The 18,080-nt window shown below is 38.6% G+C and overlaps 1 protein-coding gene across 2 annotated transcripts in view; it reads right to left on the reverse strand.

Moving 5' to 3' along the window:
• The window catches only part of SEC24D (SEC24 homolog D, COPII coat complex component), a 40,590-nt gene that overhangs the window by 10,151 nt on the left and 12,359 nt on the right, over window positions 1-18,080 (reverse strand). For both annotated transcript variants that reach the window (XM_056489960.1, XM_056489959.1), the window contains exons 9-11: window positions 4,744-4,882; window positions 3,453-3,568; window positions 1,438-1,562 (exon numbers count right to left, since the gene is read on the reverse strand). In XM_056489960.1, the coding sequence (XP_056345935.1) occupies window positions 1,438-1,562; window positions 3,453-3,568; window positions 4,744-4,882 (380 nt within the window). The remainder of the gene's footprint in view (window positions 1-1,437; window positions 1,563-3,452; window positions 3,569-4,743; window positions 4,883-18,080) is intronic.

Raw genomic sequence — 18,080 nt, forward strand, 5'->3', positions numbered from 1 at the left:
ATTTCTGCAGGTGTCTTTGTCCAGCAACAAAAAATGAATACACAGTGACTTCTGTATCTAAGCAAAATTTTCACCACAGGTTTTGGTGGAATGCCTTACATTTGTCTTCTTTTAAATTAGTATTGTTTAAGCCAACAGACAAATTGAGGAAACCGAAGGGCCTGACTTTCTTCATTTTTTTAATTGCTTCTTTCAGTGGACATGAAAACTTTGGCCCAATTATTTCACAATAGATCGCTCAGACTGCTGGTGAGAAGGAGGAATAAGTCTCTTTTGTGATATAGATACACTTGCTTTCATTCCTCCTCTGCTTACCCTATTCAAGCTTCCAAACTGCCAAATGCTTTTTCTTACTCCACTCATGCCTCTTATTTTCTTCAGAGTCATCACAAATCCTGATGGAAAACTCAGATATGTTCAGGATAATATCAAACACTTGTGTCTCTGGTGCAATCTTAAGGGAAAAGCTACTAGAGAGATGGCCTTACATGGGCATCTGATAAACTAAACCCCCACCCCTGGACTGGAATTTCCTTCTGGCACAGGCCACAAGAAAAAAGATTTTTAACATATCCCAGATTGTCCCAAGGATGTCATCTCCCACCCTTCCTCATACTGCTCTCCATTTCTCAAGTTTGTTCTCCCTCTGCAAGCATTGTTATTTAGAAAGCATTTTCTTTTTGGATGTTCTTTTTTTAATGTATCTTTATATGTGGACAAAAAGCATCAGTCTTTCACTGCTCTCATTTCCCTACATGCCTGTGTTATTTAAAGACTGGTGAAAACTACACTACTACATTAAAACCTACACTAAAATAATACACTATCAATAATATTTACCACAGTAGCAGTATCACCACTGCTGTGAGTTTCATGCTGACAAAGCACACATGCTGTATTTCATAAAATGGTTGTTGCCTACAAGATCTGTTCTCTCACATACAAACCAGGACAGAGAAGTCTCACAGTGCAGCAAGAAAATTATAAAGTTTTGCTAATTAACACTAACAGCTAAAGATACAAGCCACCAGCACCATGGCTTTAGAGAGAGTGGCTACTCCTGGTTTGGGTATTTCCCTGTTTAACTCAATGAGAAAAGCAGGACTGCAGAGAACACAACTGCAGCAAGAGAAGTGGAAGCTACAAGCTGTGACTGAGCCAATAGCACCACTAGAGTTCACTGCAAGAAAGGAAAACAATGCAAGCTCCATGTGCAGTAGCAATGGAAGATTCTTTCTGTTCATACATTAAGCCCAGACATCTAAGTGTAAGAATTGCCAGCAGTGCTAAAAATTAACATTTGGTCACTATCACTCAAAAAACTCCTGTACTGGAAATTCTGACATTTTCCATAGCCTGGTTTTGCCTTTCAACATGCAAAGCAGCATGAGAAATGCAGTGTAGTGAGTTAAGCCAAGCATACTAGTGCCTCTTTACCTTGGAAGTTTATCTAGCAGAGTCTTCAGTTCATCACATATGAGTTTCACTAGGCCACTCTTTATGTTTCTGTATGATACATCAATCATGAAGATGAAAGCTGGTGGATTAGGAGGCTTCTTGTCCTACACAGAAAAAAAACCAAAACAAAACAATCACTGACAGGGAAAATTAGCATCCTATTATGAGGAAAAAAATTAGAGGTGGTAAGATAAAGCAATGCAAATACAGTGTTCAGTTATTTGAAAAATGCTGTGAATCATAAATAGTAACTATTGCAGAGGGCTGGCACCTATTGGGTAAAGTCCAGCCCTGGAATAGCACATTATCACTGGAAAACAGCATCCTAATGGAATAAAATATCTAAAGGGTAACAGTTCATTAGATAAGATGAAGCACAAGCTCTTCTGCTTCTGTTTAAACAAATTCGCATTTTGGCATTTTTCTATACCCCTGCTTTCCTTTGGGAGTTCCTCTCATTCACAGGGTTAAGTGGCACACAAATCGTGCATACACTACTGATAAAGGTTTCTGTAAGTAAGAAAGAGGAAAACTTGTTTAAAAAAAAAAAGTAGTAATGCCAAGAGATGTATCTAGGAAATTAAAACAAAATGAACAAAGCGAGAGTAAACATCACACTCCCTGAAATTAGTTTTCTTAATTCCCATTAAATGATTAGTAGTCATTATTTGGTGTCAAATTCAGGACAGCTTTTTCATTACAGTTTCACTTCCCTCATATTGAGTTCTGACCTCTTAAACAAATTATACTTGTTAAACTAAACCATAGAAAAATTCCAGTTAAGAAAAATTCATCCAATCCTTGAATTATGACTTATCCTTAGTCCCTGGCAAACTTTTAAGCAAACTGAACATTATACCCTTGATCTCACTCATTTGACTCAGGCAAAACCAGGCAGTGTTTTTCAAAGCTGTTCTGTTTACTGTACTTGGATGCCTGTTTCAGAAACTGCACCAAAAACTGCTTCTGAACTCTTGTATCAGATCAGCATTTAGAAAGAATCTCTGCTCAAGTTCTGACAAATATATGGCAGAAACGAGGACTTCTGCTCTCACCACATCCGCTTAGCAGGAGTGCAATAATGCAAACCAGCTGGGATTTGTTAACATTCTTTGTAGCTGTTCATCCTTGTCATTTGATAAGCACAAAAGGAAATGACTTCTCAGTTCTGGTCTTGAGCTGGATTTATAAAAGAAGAGAACCTCTGCAACTTAGAGTTAAATGAAAAGTGAATTACAAAATAATGCCACGTTTAATGACTTAGCATATCCAGTGCAGAGTGCTATTTTGTAAGAGATTTATTTTTTGTAACATTGCAGTAAGTCTGAGGATGCATCTTTATAGCAAGCAGACAGACCAGACTGGATGACTAGTCAAGGAAACTCCCTGATTTAAGTTAAATGGCAGAAGTTGAGGCTTCAGAATTTGATGGAGCTTCACTGGATGTACACCGAGTGTCCCACACTCTATTTCTGCAACATCTCACCACAGTTTTGTCCTGCTTTGGGGTTTAACCCAGATTTCAATCAAATCTTATAGCATTTCTCAGAGATCTCACTGGATTTTGGAGCAGTGCTCTAGTGAGCAAGTAGAAATGAACCTTTTCATTTTCCTCATACCAGCAATAATTTGATGGTCTGAAGGAGATGTTGCTAGCTACCTGAGCATTTTGTAGTACCCAGTTGCCTTTTCTAACCTTATCATGGCCTCAGCTCCACCCACAGGAAGAAAATTCTGCCTGATTCCAGCAAGAACAGAAAAATATGTCTTTGCTGCGGTCAGATGAAGTCACACTTGCAGTTTTGTAAAATGAGCTGAAGTTTGAAAAGATTAAGTCATTTAAGACATTCTGCAGCACAAAAGAACAACACACCTATCTCTATTTCCTAGAATGGTCCTGGAAACTGATTTGCAGCTTACAAGTGCATTTACCCTGAGGAGCTTGTTTGTTTTGCCATAACACAGTACATGGGCTGGCACATGGCAGTACTCACTCGGCAATAATCCAAAGTAGCCATGTATTCATAGGATCCCAGGGACAGCTCAGGCCTCTCATAGTGGTCTATCCGTCGGCCCATGTGGTCCAGGTGTTGAAAGAAGAACGGGGGGACTACAAGCCAACACAAGAACAGGAAAAAACATTTATAACTGGACAAAGAGAGGAACAACACTATAGATCCACTCAACAGATGTGATATACTCTAAAGCACTGAGAAATCAGGTGGGTTTGCACCAACAATTTACACAGAGCCAGCCTTATGGTTCCTCAATGAACAAATATTCAGAATGCTTATTTTTCACATTTTTGCCTGTAAAAGTGTACGTGTAAGTGAGGGGAATATCAACCTATCAACCTAGGAATATCAACCTAGTTTCTCAGCCATATCAAAGGCCTTATCAAAGATCTTGTATTTGTAAGTGCTTTCTGACTAAGTCACTGTAGTAATACCAGCATGTTTTAAAATGATACTGCAACTTAAATGTCTTTCTTAAAGTGCTCCTGGTGCATCTAAATTTCCCTTTATGAGAGTTCAAATTGTTAACAAACCATGAAATTTATTATCTGCTATGCCTGCACAAACATTAGAGCTGCAGGCAGCAAAGCAGTTGCACTGAGTCTGACAAGGTTCATGTTTCAGAGTTGAAAAGATGACTGTATTAGGGAAAGCACCATACCCCTGTGATCCAGCTGAGGAAATCCAGCTTGATACAAATGTCTAGAAAGGCTAGTTCTGGCAAAGATTTGGGATTTCGCCAAGAGCACAAGAACAGTTATGAGTCACATGCAGCACACTTGAACAAATATGGCATGGTATCTTCTGTGAAAACCAGCACTTGTCACAGTAAGATTAATAGCTTTTTGAACCATTGCACCCACAGTCAAAGCACAGGATGAAGCTAACATGGGTCTAAATATCTGCTCCTTTGTATATTTGCATTTCTTAAAGAAATGTTTTCTTTCAGCACAAAAACTGCTTTCAATTAACAACATAAGCAGTTCTGTATCCTATGCTGTCACAAAAATTTTAAAATTAAGTTTTAATTTAAGATCACACCAAACTGGACTTCATGAGTCAGCATTACTTTTTGTATATTTTTTTAACTGTACTGAACAAATGTTTTCCTTTACTATTCTTAGCAATTATTATTTTTTTTAAATTTGTGAAATAAACCTAGTTACTGCATCTCCCTGAACTATTTTTATTGAATCGGCAAGTGAAGAAAAATAACTTTAGGGATACAGTTTCTTCTTAGTCTTACAGATTTGATACAAATATCACTTACCATCATTTATACAGTTACAAAATGCACACTGGTACCTCCTGCCACCTTCAATGAACTGCATGAAAGGACACATGTAAGCTTTGCAGCGGTTGCAGCGGATGGGGCCGGTCTCGCCATGGTTTACGAGATAAAGAGGTGTCTGCAGAGGAAGGGGTACAGAGAGAGAGCAATATAAGCATGAAACAAGGAGAGCTGCAAAGAGTTAATGCAGACTAAACTTGTTAGAGACCACCTGATTAATAAGAGATTGTTTATTGTTCAGCACTCACACAAAAAGAGATTCCCAGAGATCCCCTCAGAGGCTAAATTCACAAGTTCAGGGTTGTATTCTGATGTTTATCAGAAAAAAGAATAAGGATTAAGACCAAAAATCCCACAACGTTTTGCAAGCATTGGAAGTTTAGGGCTCCAGGCTGATTTTCTCCAGCAAAGGGTAATTTTTACAGCTCACTATGAAAAATCTGCTGGAGTCAGGACTTTTGGCTTCTCTGTCAGATGGAGCTTTTCCTGAAGGAATCTACTGCTGCTTGTCAGTTGCAAAAGGCTATTTGCTGAGAAAACCCTTAATATTTTGTCCTAAATGCTGCCTCCCATGCTGCCTTGTTACATGCCACGCTCCAGTTTGAATGATGTCAGGGTCACCAGCTAGAGGGGGAGATTTAGGAGAAATACTAATATTTATTGAAGGAAAGTACATACAGCAAACAAGTACAGTACCTCAAGCACTTGTCCGTTTAATTACACTGACCACGCTTGCTTACAGCCCCTGCCAAAACCCATGGCTAAGGGAAGACATTTTCCAGATGCCTCTTTCCATAAAAAATGCAGCTATTCAAAGATTCCTGTTATTATTCTTAGAGTTAGAAAAGTCATACTTGAAACCACTATAGAAATGGAAGTTTGCTCAACTATTTGTGAAACACTAATTTTAAATTATTTTTTTCTTACTCCATCCCCAGCTAAAAATCTCAAAAGGTGGGAATAAGCATTGTCCAGAGTTTGGACACAGCAGATCCCTACAAGAAGAAAAATGCTGACAAAGCCTTTCAATGCTAACACATCACACTAACATTTTTAAAAATAATTATTCTGTCTCTTCTTAAGGAATGGGTGTATTTCATCTATTATACACTATTTTTTACTGCTGCATAAGGATGCATTTTGCCAAGGATTTTCTACATACAAGTAGATTTTTACTACGTGGGTTTTAAGTGCTCCCTCCTGCTCCACTGAGATTTTCTTTTACTTTGTGTTCTTTCCTCTACACAAATTGAGTTTAACCCAAATTAACCAATAATGCCAGCTGGCAAATATCAAGGTCATTTTTCAGACATGAAAGTCTTGGCCATGAAACTTGCTCATCAGCCACAATGGCTTAATAAGGTTTAAAAGTTCCGGGCTTTGTTCATTACTTGGCAATTTTCTGATTATCATTCTGCTGTATTATTTTAATGAGACCTGGATCTGGTTTGCAGTTAATATTATCATAACATCTGACCTGGTAGGGGAAAAAACTAAGACTAAACCAATTCCTGATGTGCTTATACACATTAATTCAGTAACTTTCAACCTTGCCTGGAAACATTTAATATTTAATACCCAAGAAAAATTAGTCCCCAAAATGGTCACATTTTGATATATCAAAATTAAGATTTTTACATAAAAGGCATAAACAAGAACAATTAAAAAACAAATGCCATGAAGTTCAGAGCCTAAGTATTTACATTCTTAAATACATGTAATAAATCACCTTCTTGAAGGCAAAAAATTAAGTGCAAAAATATATATAAAGCAAGAAATAAGCTAACTAAAAATGTACATGACAGAATTAAGAAGCTTGTCTAACAGAGCTGCTTTAAAAATTTTTCATTATTTGTCCCCTTACCAATTTATTATTTGGAATTTTTGGAAAATAAATGGAATTACAACTCAGAACATTAGTTTAATAATTAAAATATTTAATGAAAAAGCTATCTGAGTGATAAATGCAGAAGAACTCCAACCAAAAACATCCAAAATCCACTTCTTGATGACAACAACACATCTTTTCTAGTGAAAGGTTCTTGTAAAAGAAATTTCACCTCCAAAAAGCTGCAATCTTTCAATGTATTGCACTGTAGAACCAGATATCCCACCACCCCATCAAGAGAAAGGAATTTCTATTTCTGTATGTAAACTACTATTGCATTTCCAAACATAAAAATAATTTCTGTCAGGGTAAGAAAAAGTAGATCTCTTTCGGAATGTACAAAGGTACGCATCTGTGCATGCAAAAAGTCCTGAGTTTAATTTAAACACAAAAGCAAAACAAAGAAAAGAAAAAAAAAAAAAAAAAAAAAAAAAAAAAGGAAAGTCTTTGGTGTGCTCCACTCTCTGTAGATGTCACTGTACACCACAAGAAAAAGCAGAGATCTCTTCATGTTCCTATCGAAATCAGTGGCAAACTCTCATAGCAGCAGGGGAATGGGGTAAAATTTAAAAAGAGTTTTTAATTTTAGAGGGTTTTGCATTGTTTTTAAGTAAATGCAATACTCCTGTTTCTTTTGCCTTTCCACTGACCAAGTATAAGCCTTCTTTCTCTCTTGTCTCAGAAAGACTCAGTTTTACTGGGAGGCACATCATTGTAATTTTAGGTTAAAGCAAAGGAGGATTGGGCAGGAGATGGAAAATACTGCAAGGGACCTGCACAAACTTTAATTTCTCTGGAACCTTGAGGCCCCACTCAAGTGCAAGCCCTGAGAGTTGATCTGATAAACCACAACTTAACCCCAAATACAGCTGCAATAAGAGGAGTTTTATTTTGGAAATATTTCAGCAAGACCATCTCTCAGGAGTCAGAAAAATATCACAAAGCAACAGACAGACATTGGTGGCACAGCTCCAAGAGAAAACACATCCATAAAAATTTCTAGAGGGATTGTAACCTGCACTTTAAAGTTTGAGAAAGCTGAATTTCTATTGCTTGCTATAAAAATGAAGTTCTGACATGCTCCTGAGGGTGATGCCTGCAAACTATCACCATATTCATATTGCAGAATCTGGACCACAGCTGTAAACTGCAAGTGCAGGAGTAAGGACTGTGCTAAAGCTCCAGATCATCATGGCACATCTCTGGGAAAGCACTGGAAAGAGAAGAATCCTAAGTGAGAGATCCTCTGGAGAACAAGAGAGGCACATACAGATACTGAAGAAAATGAGCCATTTCTCAGACAAAATAAACAGATCAGCACCTCTATCACACCCTTAGAGTGTATGCAGTGCTTCTAGAGTTGTTACTGACAGCTACATTGATGCAAATCTAGTCATGAAAATATTCCTATGAAAATTTCAAGATATGCTATAAAACATAATTTTCTAATGAAGGCTTCATCCAAGCTGGCACCACTGCCCCAGGAAAATGTTGTGTTTAATTAGTACAGTAAAAAGATGACAAAAAGCTCCACTGGATAATCAAAGAGAATTCTGAAATACAACACTGATGTTTTTGGAAAAAACTAGGTCATGAACCAAAGTGTCTCTGTTTCCTAGCACTGTTGAAGGAGTTTGTTTTCTTTTTTTCTATCATCATAGATTGCTCTTGAGAAAGATTAACCAGTCTACAAATAATCCCTTGGTTTTCAGTTGCTTTACTGAGTCACATTAAAACGTCAAGAAAGCATTTCCCTTTGTGATGTTCCCACTGCCTTTTATCAGAAGCCATTCCCTCTGAAGGCAGGAGTTACTTTGCCTATTCTTGGTTTTCAGATGTTGGATGTGCTCAGCCTCCTCAGTTGATGACTCAGGCCAATTTGGACTATCTCCTCTGCAAGGTTCACAGCAGGTTCAACTATTTTCCACACCGTGCTTCATTCCCATTGATTTCCTTGTTTGCTTGCAAGGCTGCAGCAAGACTAAAGCATCAGCCATGTGATGCAGGGCCTCCTGGCTCTAGCCTGGTTTTCACAGATCACATAAAAATGCCAAAAGCATGTTCAAACCTCCTGGTTCAAAGCCCCTCCAGGCCCAGGCTGCACATTCCCCTGCATACACAGCACTGCCAAACACACCATGGCATGGTAGCTGAATTTCAAGTGGACATTGCATGTGGGATATGATCCAGTGTGTAGGAAAAAAAACCCAGAAAACTATTTATCAGCTTCTGCGTATCATACCTCAGCCTACCCCTGAAATCCTTACTCAGTATTCCCTTTTTAAGAGGAATATTGAAATTAACTGAACAGAGTTTGGCAGCATGAAGAGTGTAAATACAGACTACATTCTGTTCAACATGAGAAAAAGGATTTGTAAAAGTTTGAGGATGGGGGAGAAAATACATGCAATAATATGAAAATGTTGATATAGAAAAATACCAAAATTAGTTAGCTTACTTCTTTAGAGCTTCTGTATCATGCAGGTGAGAGAAGAGGGAAAAAAGGAAAGAAGTTCATTATCCATGCTCGAGAGATGTACCCTGAGTTGTGCTGGCCATGATCCCAAGCAAGTCCCGAGCATTAGCAGAGCAGAGCTCTGCAGGGCTGACACCTTTGGATGCAGGGACAGGCTGGATCTGGAGGCAAGGCCAGCAGCCTGGATTAAGTGATGATAGAAGCAGGAGTGTGAAATTGGCTAATCAAGAAATGGTGCTGCACAACACACTCGCACAATGTTAGCACTTGAAACCCATCAGGTCTCAGCACAGTGCCCCCTCTACCCAGCAGGAGTGGGAGCTGCTGCAGAGGCACAAACCCAAGGGAAGAACAAGGGCCAGACAAACTGCCCTAGGACAGCACTGTTACTGCTGTTAGCACCCCCGAGGGTGACAAGCACTGTTAAATCACAAGCCAGGGCTGAGGGTCAGGGCTGGACCAATCCACAGCTCCACTTTCCGCTTATCAGTACTACAGGTGGTCCAGCACTGCAGTCCTGGTCTCAGACTCTTAGGCAAGACTGCTACACTAGCTGTAAAACCACTGAAAAGTAAGACAGACAAGGTTGAAAAAGCTTCTCTACAGAAATGGGAAGTAGTAATTACAAGGCATCAACTTTACTGGTCATAAGATTTTCACATTAAAATTAAAGTTTGATTTTCAGTGATATGATTGTTGGCTTATTTTACAAAATCAAACAGAACTCTTAAAGACACTTCAGTCAGGTATGATTTCTGTTTTTCTGCAAATCACTGATTTGCGTTCTAAAGGATCTTCAAAAGCACAGACTGAATTTGGGCATGAAATACTGATTTCTGGCCCAGTCTCTTACTGTATGGTGCTGTAGGTTTATCCTCTCATAATTTTTTAAAGATTTGTAAATAAATTATAAACCAAACACCACAGTTTAAAACACAGGCACAGCCTGTAAAATACAAAGATAATGGGTTACTTGGCACATCAATTCTGTTTTAAAAAGTCCAAGACCATTTAATGCAAACAAAGCTGTGACCATTTCTATATCCTTAGGACAGGCAATAAAGGAACACTTCAAACAGTGATCATGGAACATGCAGCTCTAGGTTTAGAGAACAATTATTTCAGTTTATACAGGAATCTAAGCATGCTATAGTGACCTCTGAAGCAACACTCTCCTAAATGAAATTCTGTACCAGAACATCATCAGTGTTATTCACATCTCAGCAACAACAAAACCAAAACCCCACATTGGATTTCAGATCCATTTTGACCTGCTGGGCTATCAGCAACTTTAGGGACCAACTAGATGTTGGGAATTTTTCTCTTTTATACAAACACATATATAGGTAGATAGACAGATGTGTGTCCATATACATAATGTATTTTATCAGCATATGAGAGAAAAGCAATAAAGCAATTGCTGACCTGAGATCATACATGAAAATCTAATGAGTGGAAGGTTTCCTTCCTTCTCAAAACTAGAGCTGTTTCTCTTTCATTAGAAGACATTACTTTTTAAACTGACTACTCATATTTGCATTCCTGAGAACTATCACAACAGGAACTGTCTGGTTCCTGCTTTTGCACAGCCAAATATACTAAAGAAAAAAACTTTAATTAGAGGAAAAAAAGCATAGAGATGTTTAGGAGTATTTTAATTAGAGATGGAAAGAATAGTTCTGCTTATTTTTCTTTCCTGGACAATATTTATTTATTTATTATGAACATATGTCTAAGGCTACTTAATTTATTTCCACTGGAATCAGTAAGAACTGGGCATAGTTAAAGCATTATGCTGCATTCCCAAGCCAACTAGAGCTAGCCAATTGCCACAGGAGAACTTAGAAAGCTCAGGGAGAATTTTTGCCATGTGAACAAAAAGCAGCACTGAACGGCTTCACCTCTGTAGCAAGGACATTTGGGAATGAGTTTAATACCCTTTGTAGAAAAGTCCAGTCCTTTCTAGGATGGTAGTTTTGAAGGTCAATAGTAAAACTAACTGTTACTTCACAAATACCACATCAGGTCAGAATGTTCCCACTCTGAGCATCTCTTCCATGAACACTTTTGCTACTATAATAGCTGGGATGCTTCAAGCACACTCCAGAACCTTCAAACATTAATATTTGTATGTGACTTACAACCACCTTCCTCTCTTTTATCAGCACAGCTGAGTGTCACAACTGTGTGGACCTGAGATATGGCAGTGTGCTGCTTTGGGCTGGGGTACAGCTAGTTTTCCTCACAGTGCTTGAAATGGAGCGTGCTTTGGACATGTGCTGAACACAAGGATGTAACAGAGAGATGTTTCTGTTCTTGCTGAGCAGGGCTCACCCAGGGCCAAGGCCTTTCCTGCTCTCCGCATTGCCATGCTGTGAGGAGCCTGAGAGGAGACACAGCCAGGAGAGCTGACCCCAGCTGACCAAAGGGGTATTCCAGACCTATGGCCTCAGGGTCAGTATATACAATGGGGGTAAGAGCAGGGAACGGGGACACCTGGAATGATGTTTGTCTTCCCAAGGCACCATTACTGTGATGGGGCCCTGCTCTCCTGGGGATGGCTGAACACCTGGCTGCCCATGGGAGGTGTGATCTAATTCCTTGTTTTGCTTTGCTGGTGTGTGTGGCTTTTGCTTTCCCTATTAATCTTTGTCTCAAGCCATGAGTTTTCCAGCTTTCACCCTTCCCACTCTCCCCAGTCCCACTGGTGGGGGAGTGGGAGAGCAGCTGGCTGGGTTAAACCATGACACGAGGAAAGCAATCCTGTGAAGGACACAGACCTGCTCTACTGAGACGATCTGTGCCTCTACTAAGCAAGCACACAATTTCTATGCAGTAACACACTTTACCTGGTGGCATCCAAAATACAACATTGCATACTATGCATAGATAAATAAGATATGTGTAAACTCAAAATGCAACAAAAACTTCAGTTTAAAAAGCAAAATACAAACCCTTCTTCTGAAACTTGCTCAACACCAGTATGTTCTGACTCTGAAATTGTCAAGTGACAGATCAATAGCCCAAGTAATTTTTAACTTGAGTGTCATTTTGGTGGCAAAACAAATTATCAGTATTATTGGCCAGCTAATTAAATGGATATAACTATTACTTTTTATTTCTCTTTTATATGTACTGCTGCTTAGTTAAATTTTTCTTCTGCCATTACAATTCTGAAGGACAGTCACAGTCTATGACTTATAAGAAACTAATTGCAACTTCCTTATAAAGACTTCTTCAATGCCTTAATTTCAAATTTGTATAAGATCTTATGTGCTTACAATATAAGATTATATACATGTCACATTTCCAAGTGACTGTCCTCAACTCTATCAGAATTGCATCCTTACCATAACAACAGTGGTGGAGGGACCAAATACTGAAGTATTTTAAAGGATATAATTTAGGACTATTTTTCAACGTACACTAAGCACCAAAAGACAGAAGAAAGTAAATGAGAAAATTTGCTTCAATTAGAAGAAGCTCTGCTGCAAAAGCCATTACTAAACCTGCCTCTGAATGCTCATTCTAGTTACAAAGCGCAGTTACAGGCTGACAAAAAACGTTCTCCTTGATGATGAAGTCTTGGGAAGCAATCCAATTCCAAATGATTTACTACCAAGTGCAGACTAGCACAGGGCACACTCCATCAATAAAGCCTCATCTAATGCAGGATTAATTCACCTCTAAATTAGGCATTGTGAAACCAAGCTTATAGGCACTGACCTACAGAGTGATATAATACTTTCTGGGTGAAGCACCTGCAGATGCTTCAGAGTTCTGGGCTCTCCACACCACAAATGGACAAGTCTGGCACCTCAGAGGAGCTTAGCAATTCCCCCAGGCATTAACCTGCCAATAGTTAGCTGAAAAAAATTAAAATAAAACAACTTTGACAGAGCAACAATGATTGCCCTGCTCCAAGCTGACTCATAACTATGAGCCCAAAGTCTCAGTTCTCTCCCAAATGAGAGCACTAACAAGGATGTATTGGAAATGGTTTAATTTTAAAACCTGGAAAATGTGTGTTTAGGCTCACACCAGCATGATATACAGCAACATGTATTAAGGTACATCACACATGCTAGGCTTCTACTCCCATCACGTTTTAGAACAAACACAACAACCCAGTAACATCGACAAAATCATTCCCTGCTGGATCTCGGACAATCCAGACACTAGAACACCAAAATAATCCATACAGACAGCAGGACAGATGTGTCAACAGCAGCTCTTTCAGAATCCTTTCTTCAAACAATTCCCTTAAAACTATTATCTTACTAGTATTATGGACAATTTCACTGTCTAACTCTGCTCTTGTGGAGGGATATCATGACAGAGAGATGTCCTGATTTCTGTCAAGTCAGCCACTATGCAGATAAGCATGACCTAGTTGATATAATGTAACCCTTTTGAAGGAAGAAGTTTCAACAGAATCCCTCATTAAAAGCTCTTAAAGTAGCCAAGCTCCCGTGCGCTATGCAGTAACAGCCTCCTGTGAATAAGTAACCAAATAAAAACCAGAAATCAAAGGGTAAACTCCAAATGATGGCTTTTACAGTGGGTAGGTGTTATCAGCAAGCACTTCTGTTCTTCAGAGCCAGCTTATTAATACATTCCTAACACAAAGGAGCCCTCAGCAGGATGTTCATTTGGAATAATTTCATCTTGCAGACTAAGCATTCCTCGCTCTCCTCAAACCAAAGTTCTGCACAAGCACATAACTGCTAATGAATGTGTGTGTCCATCCAAACATGTGCTTCAAACTACAGCCACAGCCTGCCCTGCTCACAAGCTGTAAAATCAAGAACACGATGTGGGGCCCATGGAGTCCAAAGTAGATGTGAGGAGCATGAGGACTTCCCTAAAACAAAAAACATCACTGATAACATTGAATTAGTTATTCACGTCCCTCGATTTTTAGCTGCTGCCAGCCTTACAACTCCATCTAGGAATTCATACTATCATCCCTATAAAAATCATGGCTTTCCAAACAGCTCAGCCTCATCAAATTTCACTATTCTGCAAAAGCAAAATGGCTTTTAGCTCATGAACCAGCACTTCTGAGATGCAATCCCATTCTCTTAACTAGTTAATTAACTGAGGAGAAAATCAAAGCGAAGTATTAGATTCTCACCAATAAATATTTCTAAGTGCCAATAAATTTAAGTAAATGGGAAAGAATATGGCAGAGAACAATGATACAAAATGACTAAGGAGCAAAGAAGGCAGCAATTTAGTTATTTAAATATCTACAGCTAGAGATAATTATTTTGAATTGTTTATATTGGATTTTACAACATGAAATACTCTTTTAACTAACTTTTGATAGCAAGTAATATTAATGCTAAATCAGGATCACATGATTTATTCAGGCTCTGGAAACATTCATCCATCTCCAAAACAAATTCATATAGGGCCTGGTCTAGGATGATAACTGTGAGAGCTGGTTTATTTTTATAGACTGTTGCTAAAGCACTGGTGGACTAAAAATAAGTTCTGTCAAACAATGATACTGTACTCTCAATCTACAACAAACAAATACTTTCCATAGATCATCCAAATCAGGAGAGTGAAAATGAACTGTTATTTTTGAGAAATAATAAATATGGACTTGGAAAGATAAGACTGTGAATTTTTAGTGCTTTTAAGACACTGACAGAGGAGGGAAGGCATGAATGTTTTAACAGTCTTTGTTCCCAATGATAAATAGTGCACAGGCAATGTTCACTAGTTTATGATTTTCTAGATTAGCTGCAGGTTTTTTGTAGCCACCTCTAAAAGACTGAGTGCCCTCCATGGATTTTCCCCCACTAACTTTCAGCTTGAGGGCTTTTCTGAATAAATCCCTTTCACTTGCCCTTCTAAGTCCCAGTGCCAAGTGCTGCTACCTCACCTGTTCTTGGGGTATCAAAAACAACCATCTTTACCCAGTGGTCTCCACTTATGCCTTAAATTCACTCTCATGTGTTATTTAGCATTTCTGAAGTAAAGCCTCATTTGTGACCCTTTCCTCAGTGTGACTAGTTACTACCTCAATTTTAATTATGGCTTCTCTACAACGCTTTCATTGTGCAGCTCTCCCAGGTTACATTTTTCATTTTTATTCTCTCACTGCAGGGGCAAACCCTGTTTGTTTGGGGGTTCTTGAAACACATTACACTTATTCGAAGACATGCATGAGACCCTTTCATTTACCATCCTTACATCTACCAACATCATGACTTCATTTTTTGTTCTTATTTTCTCCTACAGAGATAATTTGTATCCTATTATTTAATAGAAATGGAGATATCTGGCATATACCTCTTCAAAAGACATCCCTGTTCAATTTTTTGAAATTTTTTTGTTCCTGACTATTTTTTCTCAGATCTGAGCTAAAATATTAAAAAAAAAAAAAAAAAAAAATCACTTTGCATGTTAATATTCCCACTTCACTTTTGGAGGCAGGACACCAATCTCTCTGTGTAGACATTTGACTTGGCCAAAAAGAACTCATAGTGACTAATGAACTGAAATCTGACTTTCCTACTTTCTGAAATCCCAAATTTTCTTTTCCCCTTTGAAAAACTTTCCAACTGGAAGCGTGAGAATACTGTCAAGTCACCAGATCTAAACCTTTTAGTTCAAAGCTCCCAGAATCTTTTATCTCCATCTCCTCTTGTATCCTTAGTCCAAGGAAGCAAAACCCCAAAAACTCAATTGCCAGCTGAGTTACTGTCTCCATGAAGGCAATTGACAGTTTATTTTCTAAAAAAAAATTAAAAAAAAAAATATTCTATTATATTTACAAGTCATCCACCCAAAGGGTGACAGTGTTCAATTAAGAAAGAGAGTAAGGTCTGTACAATTGGGCTCTCCCTTTCATACACACCCCTAATTCTGCCACTGCCAGAAGACTTAGCTATTTCTCTTGTTTCTTAACTAAATTTTTGCTGCAGTTACTGTGTACAACATGCTGTTTATCAAGAAACAAATCAATTAAGACAGATTTTGACTTTGTAACCCAATAGCACGTGATGAACGTCACCTTTAGACACTGTTAAAAGGTACTCTCTCCAAAATAGGTGGATATTCTGAAACAAAGAACTTTGTGTGCCTTGCAGTCACCAGTTTCAGGCAGAACATACCATACTAGGAAGTTCAGAAACACGAATAAGCCCCTGACTATATTTTACCCCTACAAAAAGCCTAGTGCTTTCAAATTAAGTGGCTTTTCAAAATTAAAGTAGTTATAAATCCCATATGGAAGACCATTTTTATTAGGCTATCTTAAGAATAAGATCTTATTTTGGCAGCAGCAGTGAAGACAAAGGGCACAGGCAAGCCACGGAAAAACTGCCTCAGCAAAACTGTCCAGCTCTTCCCACTCTAACACTATCTCCTTAGTCCTTACAATTTTACCAAGCTGTAATTGTTCTGACTAAAATTTTCCACACTGGGCTTTTGCCAACTTTGAGAGACATTTTTCAGGCTCCTCCAAAATAGAGGTTAGGGAAAAACACACTGCTCTTTACAGATTAATGAGCCCCACTGACCTTTCCAACAGCTCAAGAGCACTAACACTTCACAATGGGTGGGTCACCGAGCACATCTTCTTGCCAACCCCAGGAAAACCCCCCTGAACTTGGCCAAGCACAAATGTTTGGACATACTGCAAATTTATGTATGCAGAAGAGATTTGGATTTTAGCAACTCATTGATCAACCTGTCCAAACACCATACAGAAGACAAGGAAGCCACGTGTGGGAAACATAATGGACTAGAGGCAGACTCTGGGTGCAAGATGAACAAATGAAGAGCCAGCATGAAACTGGATTTTATAAGTGCCACCTGGGCACTGGGATCAAGGGTGGTAAAGAGCAGAGGTTGGCTGATAAACTGAAGCGGGGGAAAAGCAACAGCAGGAGTTTCATCAAGGAGAAAATGCAGGAGGGGCAACAAGCCAAGTGTTAACATTTCCCTCAAGAACTGGAATGAAACCTGAAGTTGCTGTCTAGCAGACAAATGGTGAGACCTCGTATCTGCAGAGCCATCAGTAATACATCCTATTTCCCTTTGGACCACAGAGAAGATAACTACAATCTACCCTGCTAAAATAATACTCTCAATTCAAACTACAGAGGTCTGCTGGATTGGAAGTTATCCATCCTGATAAAGAGTAACATCTGCTTTTTTCCAACATACATTAAAAAAAAAAAAAAACTACTAAAAATTTATAAGCAATAAAACAAAGTTAAAGAAAAATCAGACTGCAAAGCCAAGCACTGAATGTCTTGGCAATTTTAATTAGGCTTTCCTGTGTAGGCAGTTTATGAGGAGTTTTTGAAGACACAATCACATAGTACAACTTTGATGAAATCCCTGTTTTTTTCCTGTGACACAGCACTCTGGAGTAAATCAATGTAGGACATGAAAAGGAAATGCATTTTGTAGATCTCTCAGGATTTAGAAGCTGAAGAATTGAGTAGCAATGGAGGACACAGCAGATGAAGACCAAGCAAGATAATCCCACAGATGATATAGCTCAATGCTGCACTTGAAAAATGGATTTATCCCTACCACTGACAGAATCCTCTGGGAGTGCCAGGAAACCTGGGTAATTGTTTTAAGACCAGAGAATACTGCAGAAAAAATTTGCAGAACTAGGGATAGGTTGTGAATATGGAGGGTCATTAGAGATGGTTATGTGAGAAAAGGTTAGTGCCTTCAAATGACTGCTAAAAATGGTTGGTTACATTTGTCTTCTTTCTATGGCTCAGCTCATCCAAATAGAAAACCCAGTTATCTTCTTGTTCAGTTGTGAAATTAAATTATTAAATTACTTTGTAAAGATCTCAATTGAAAAATGTCCTTCTTCAAATCTAACTCTCCACATCTTAAAATTAACTTAATACTTTTTTGTGGTCATACCTTTGCCTAAAACTATGGAGTTCCAGCAGAGAGAGTAAC

This window comes from Oenanthe melanoleuca, chromosome 4 (assembly GCF_029582105.1).
Source record: "Oenanthe melanoleuca isolate GR-GAL-2019-014 chromosome 4, OMel1.0, whole genome shotgun sequence".
In the NCBI taxonomy this organism is placed as follows: Eukaryota; Metazoa; Chordata; class Aves; order Passeriformes; family Muscicapidae; genus Oenanthe; species Oenanthe melanoleuca.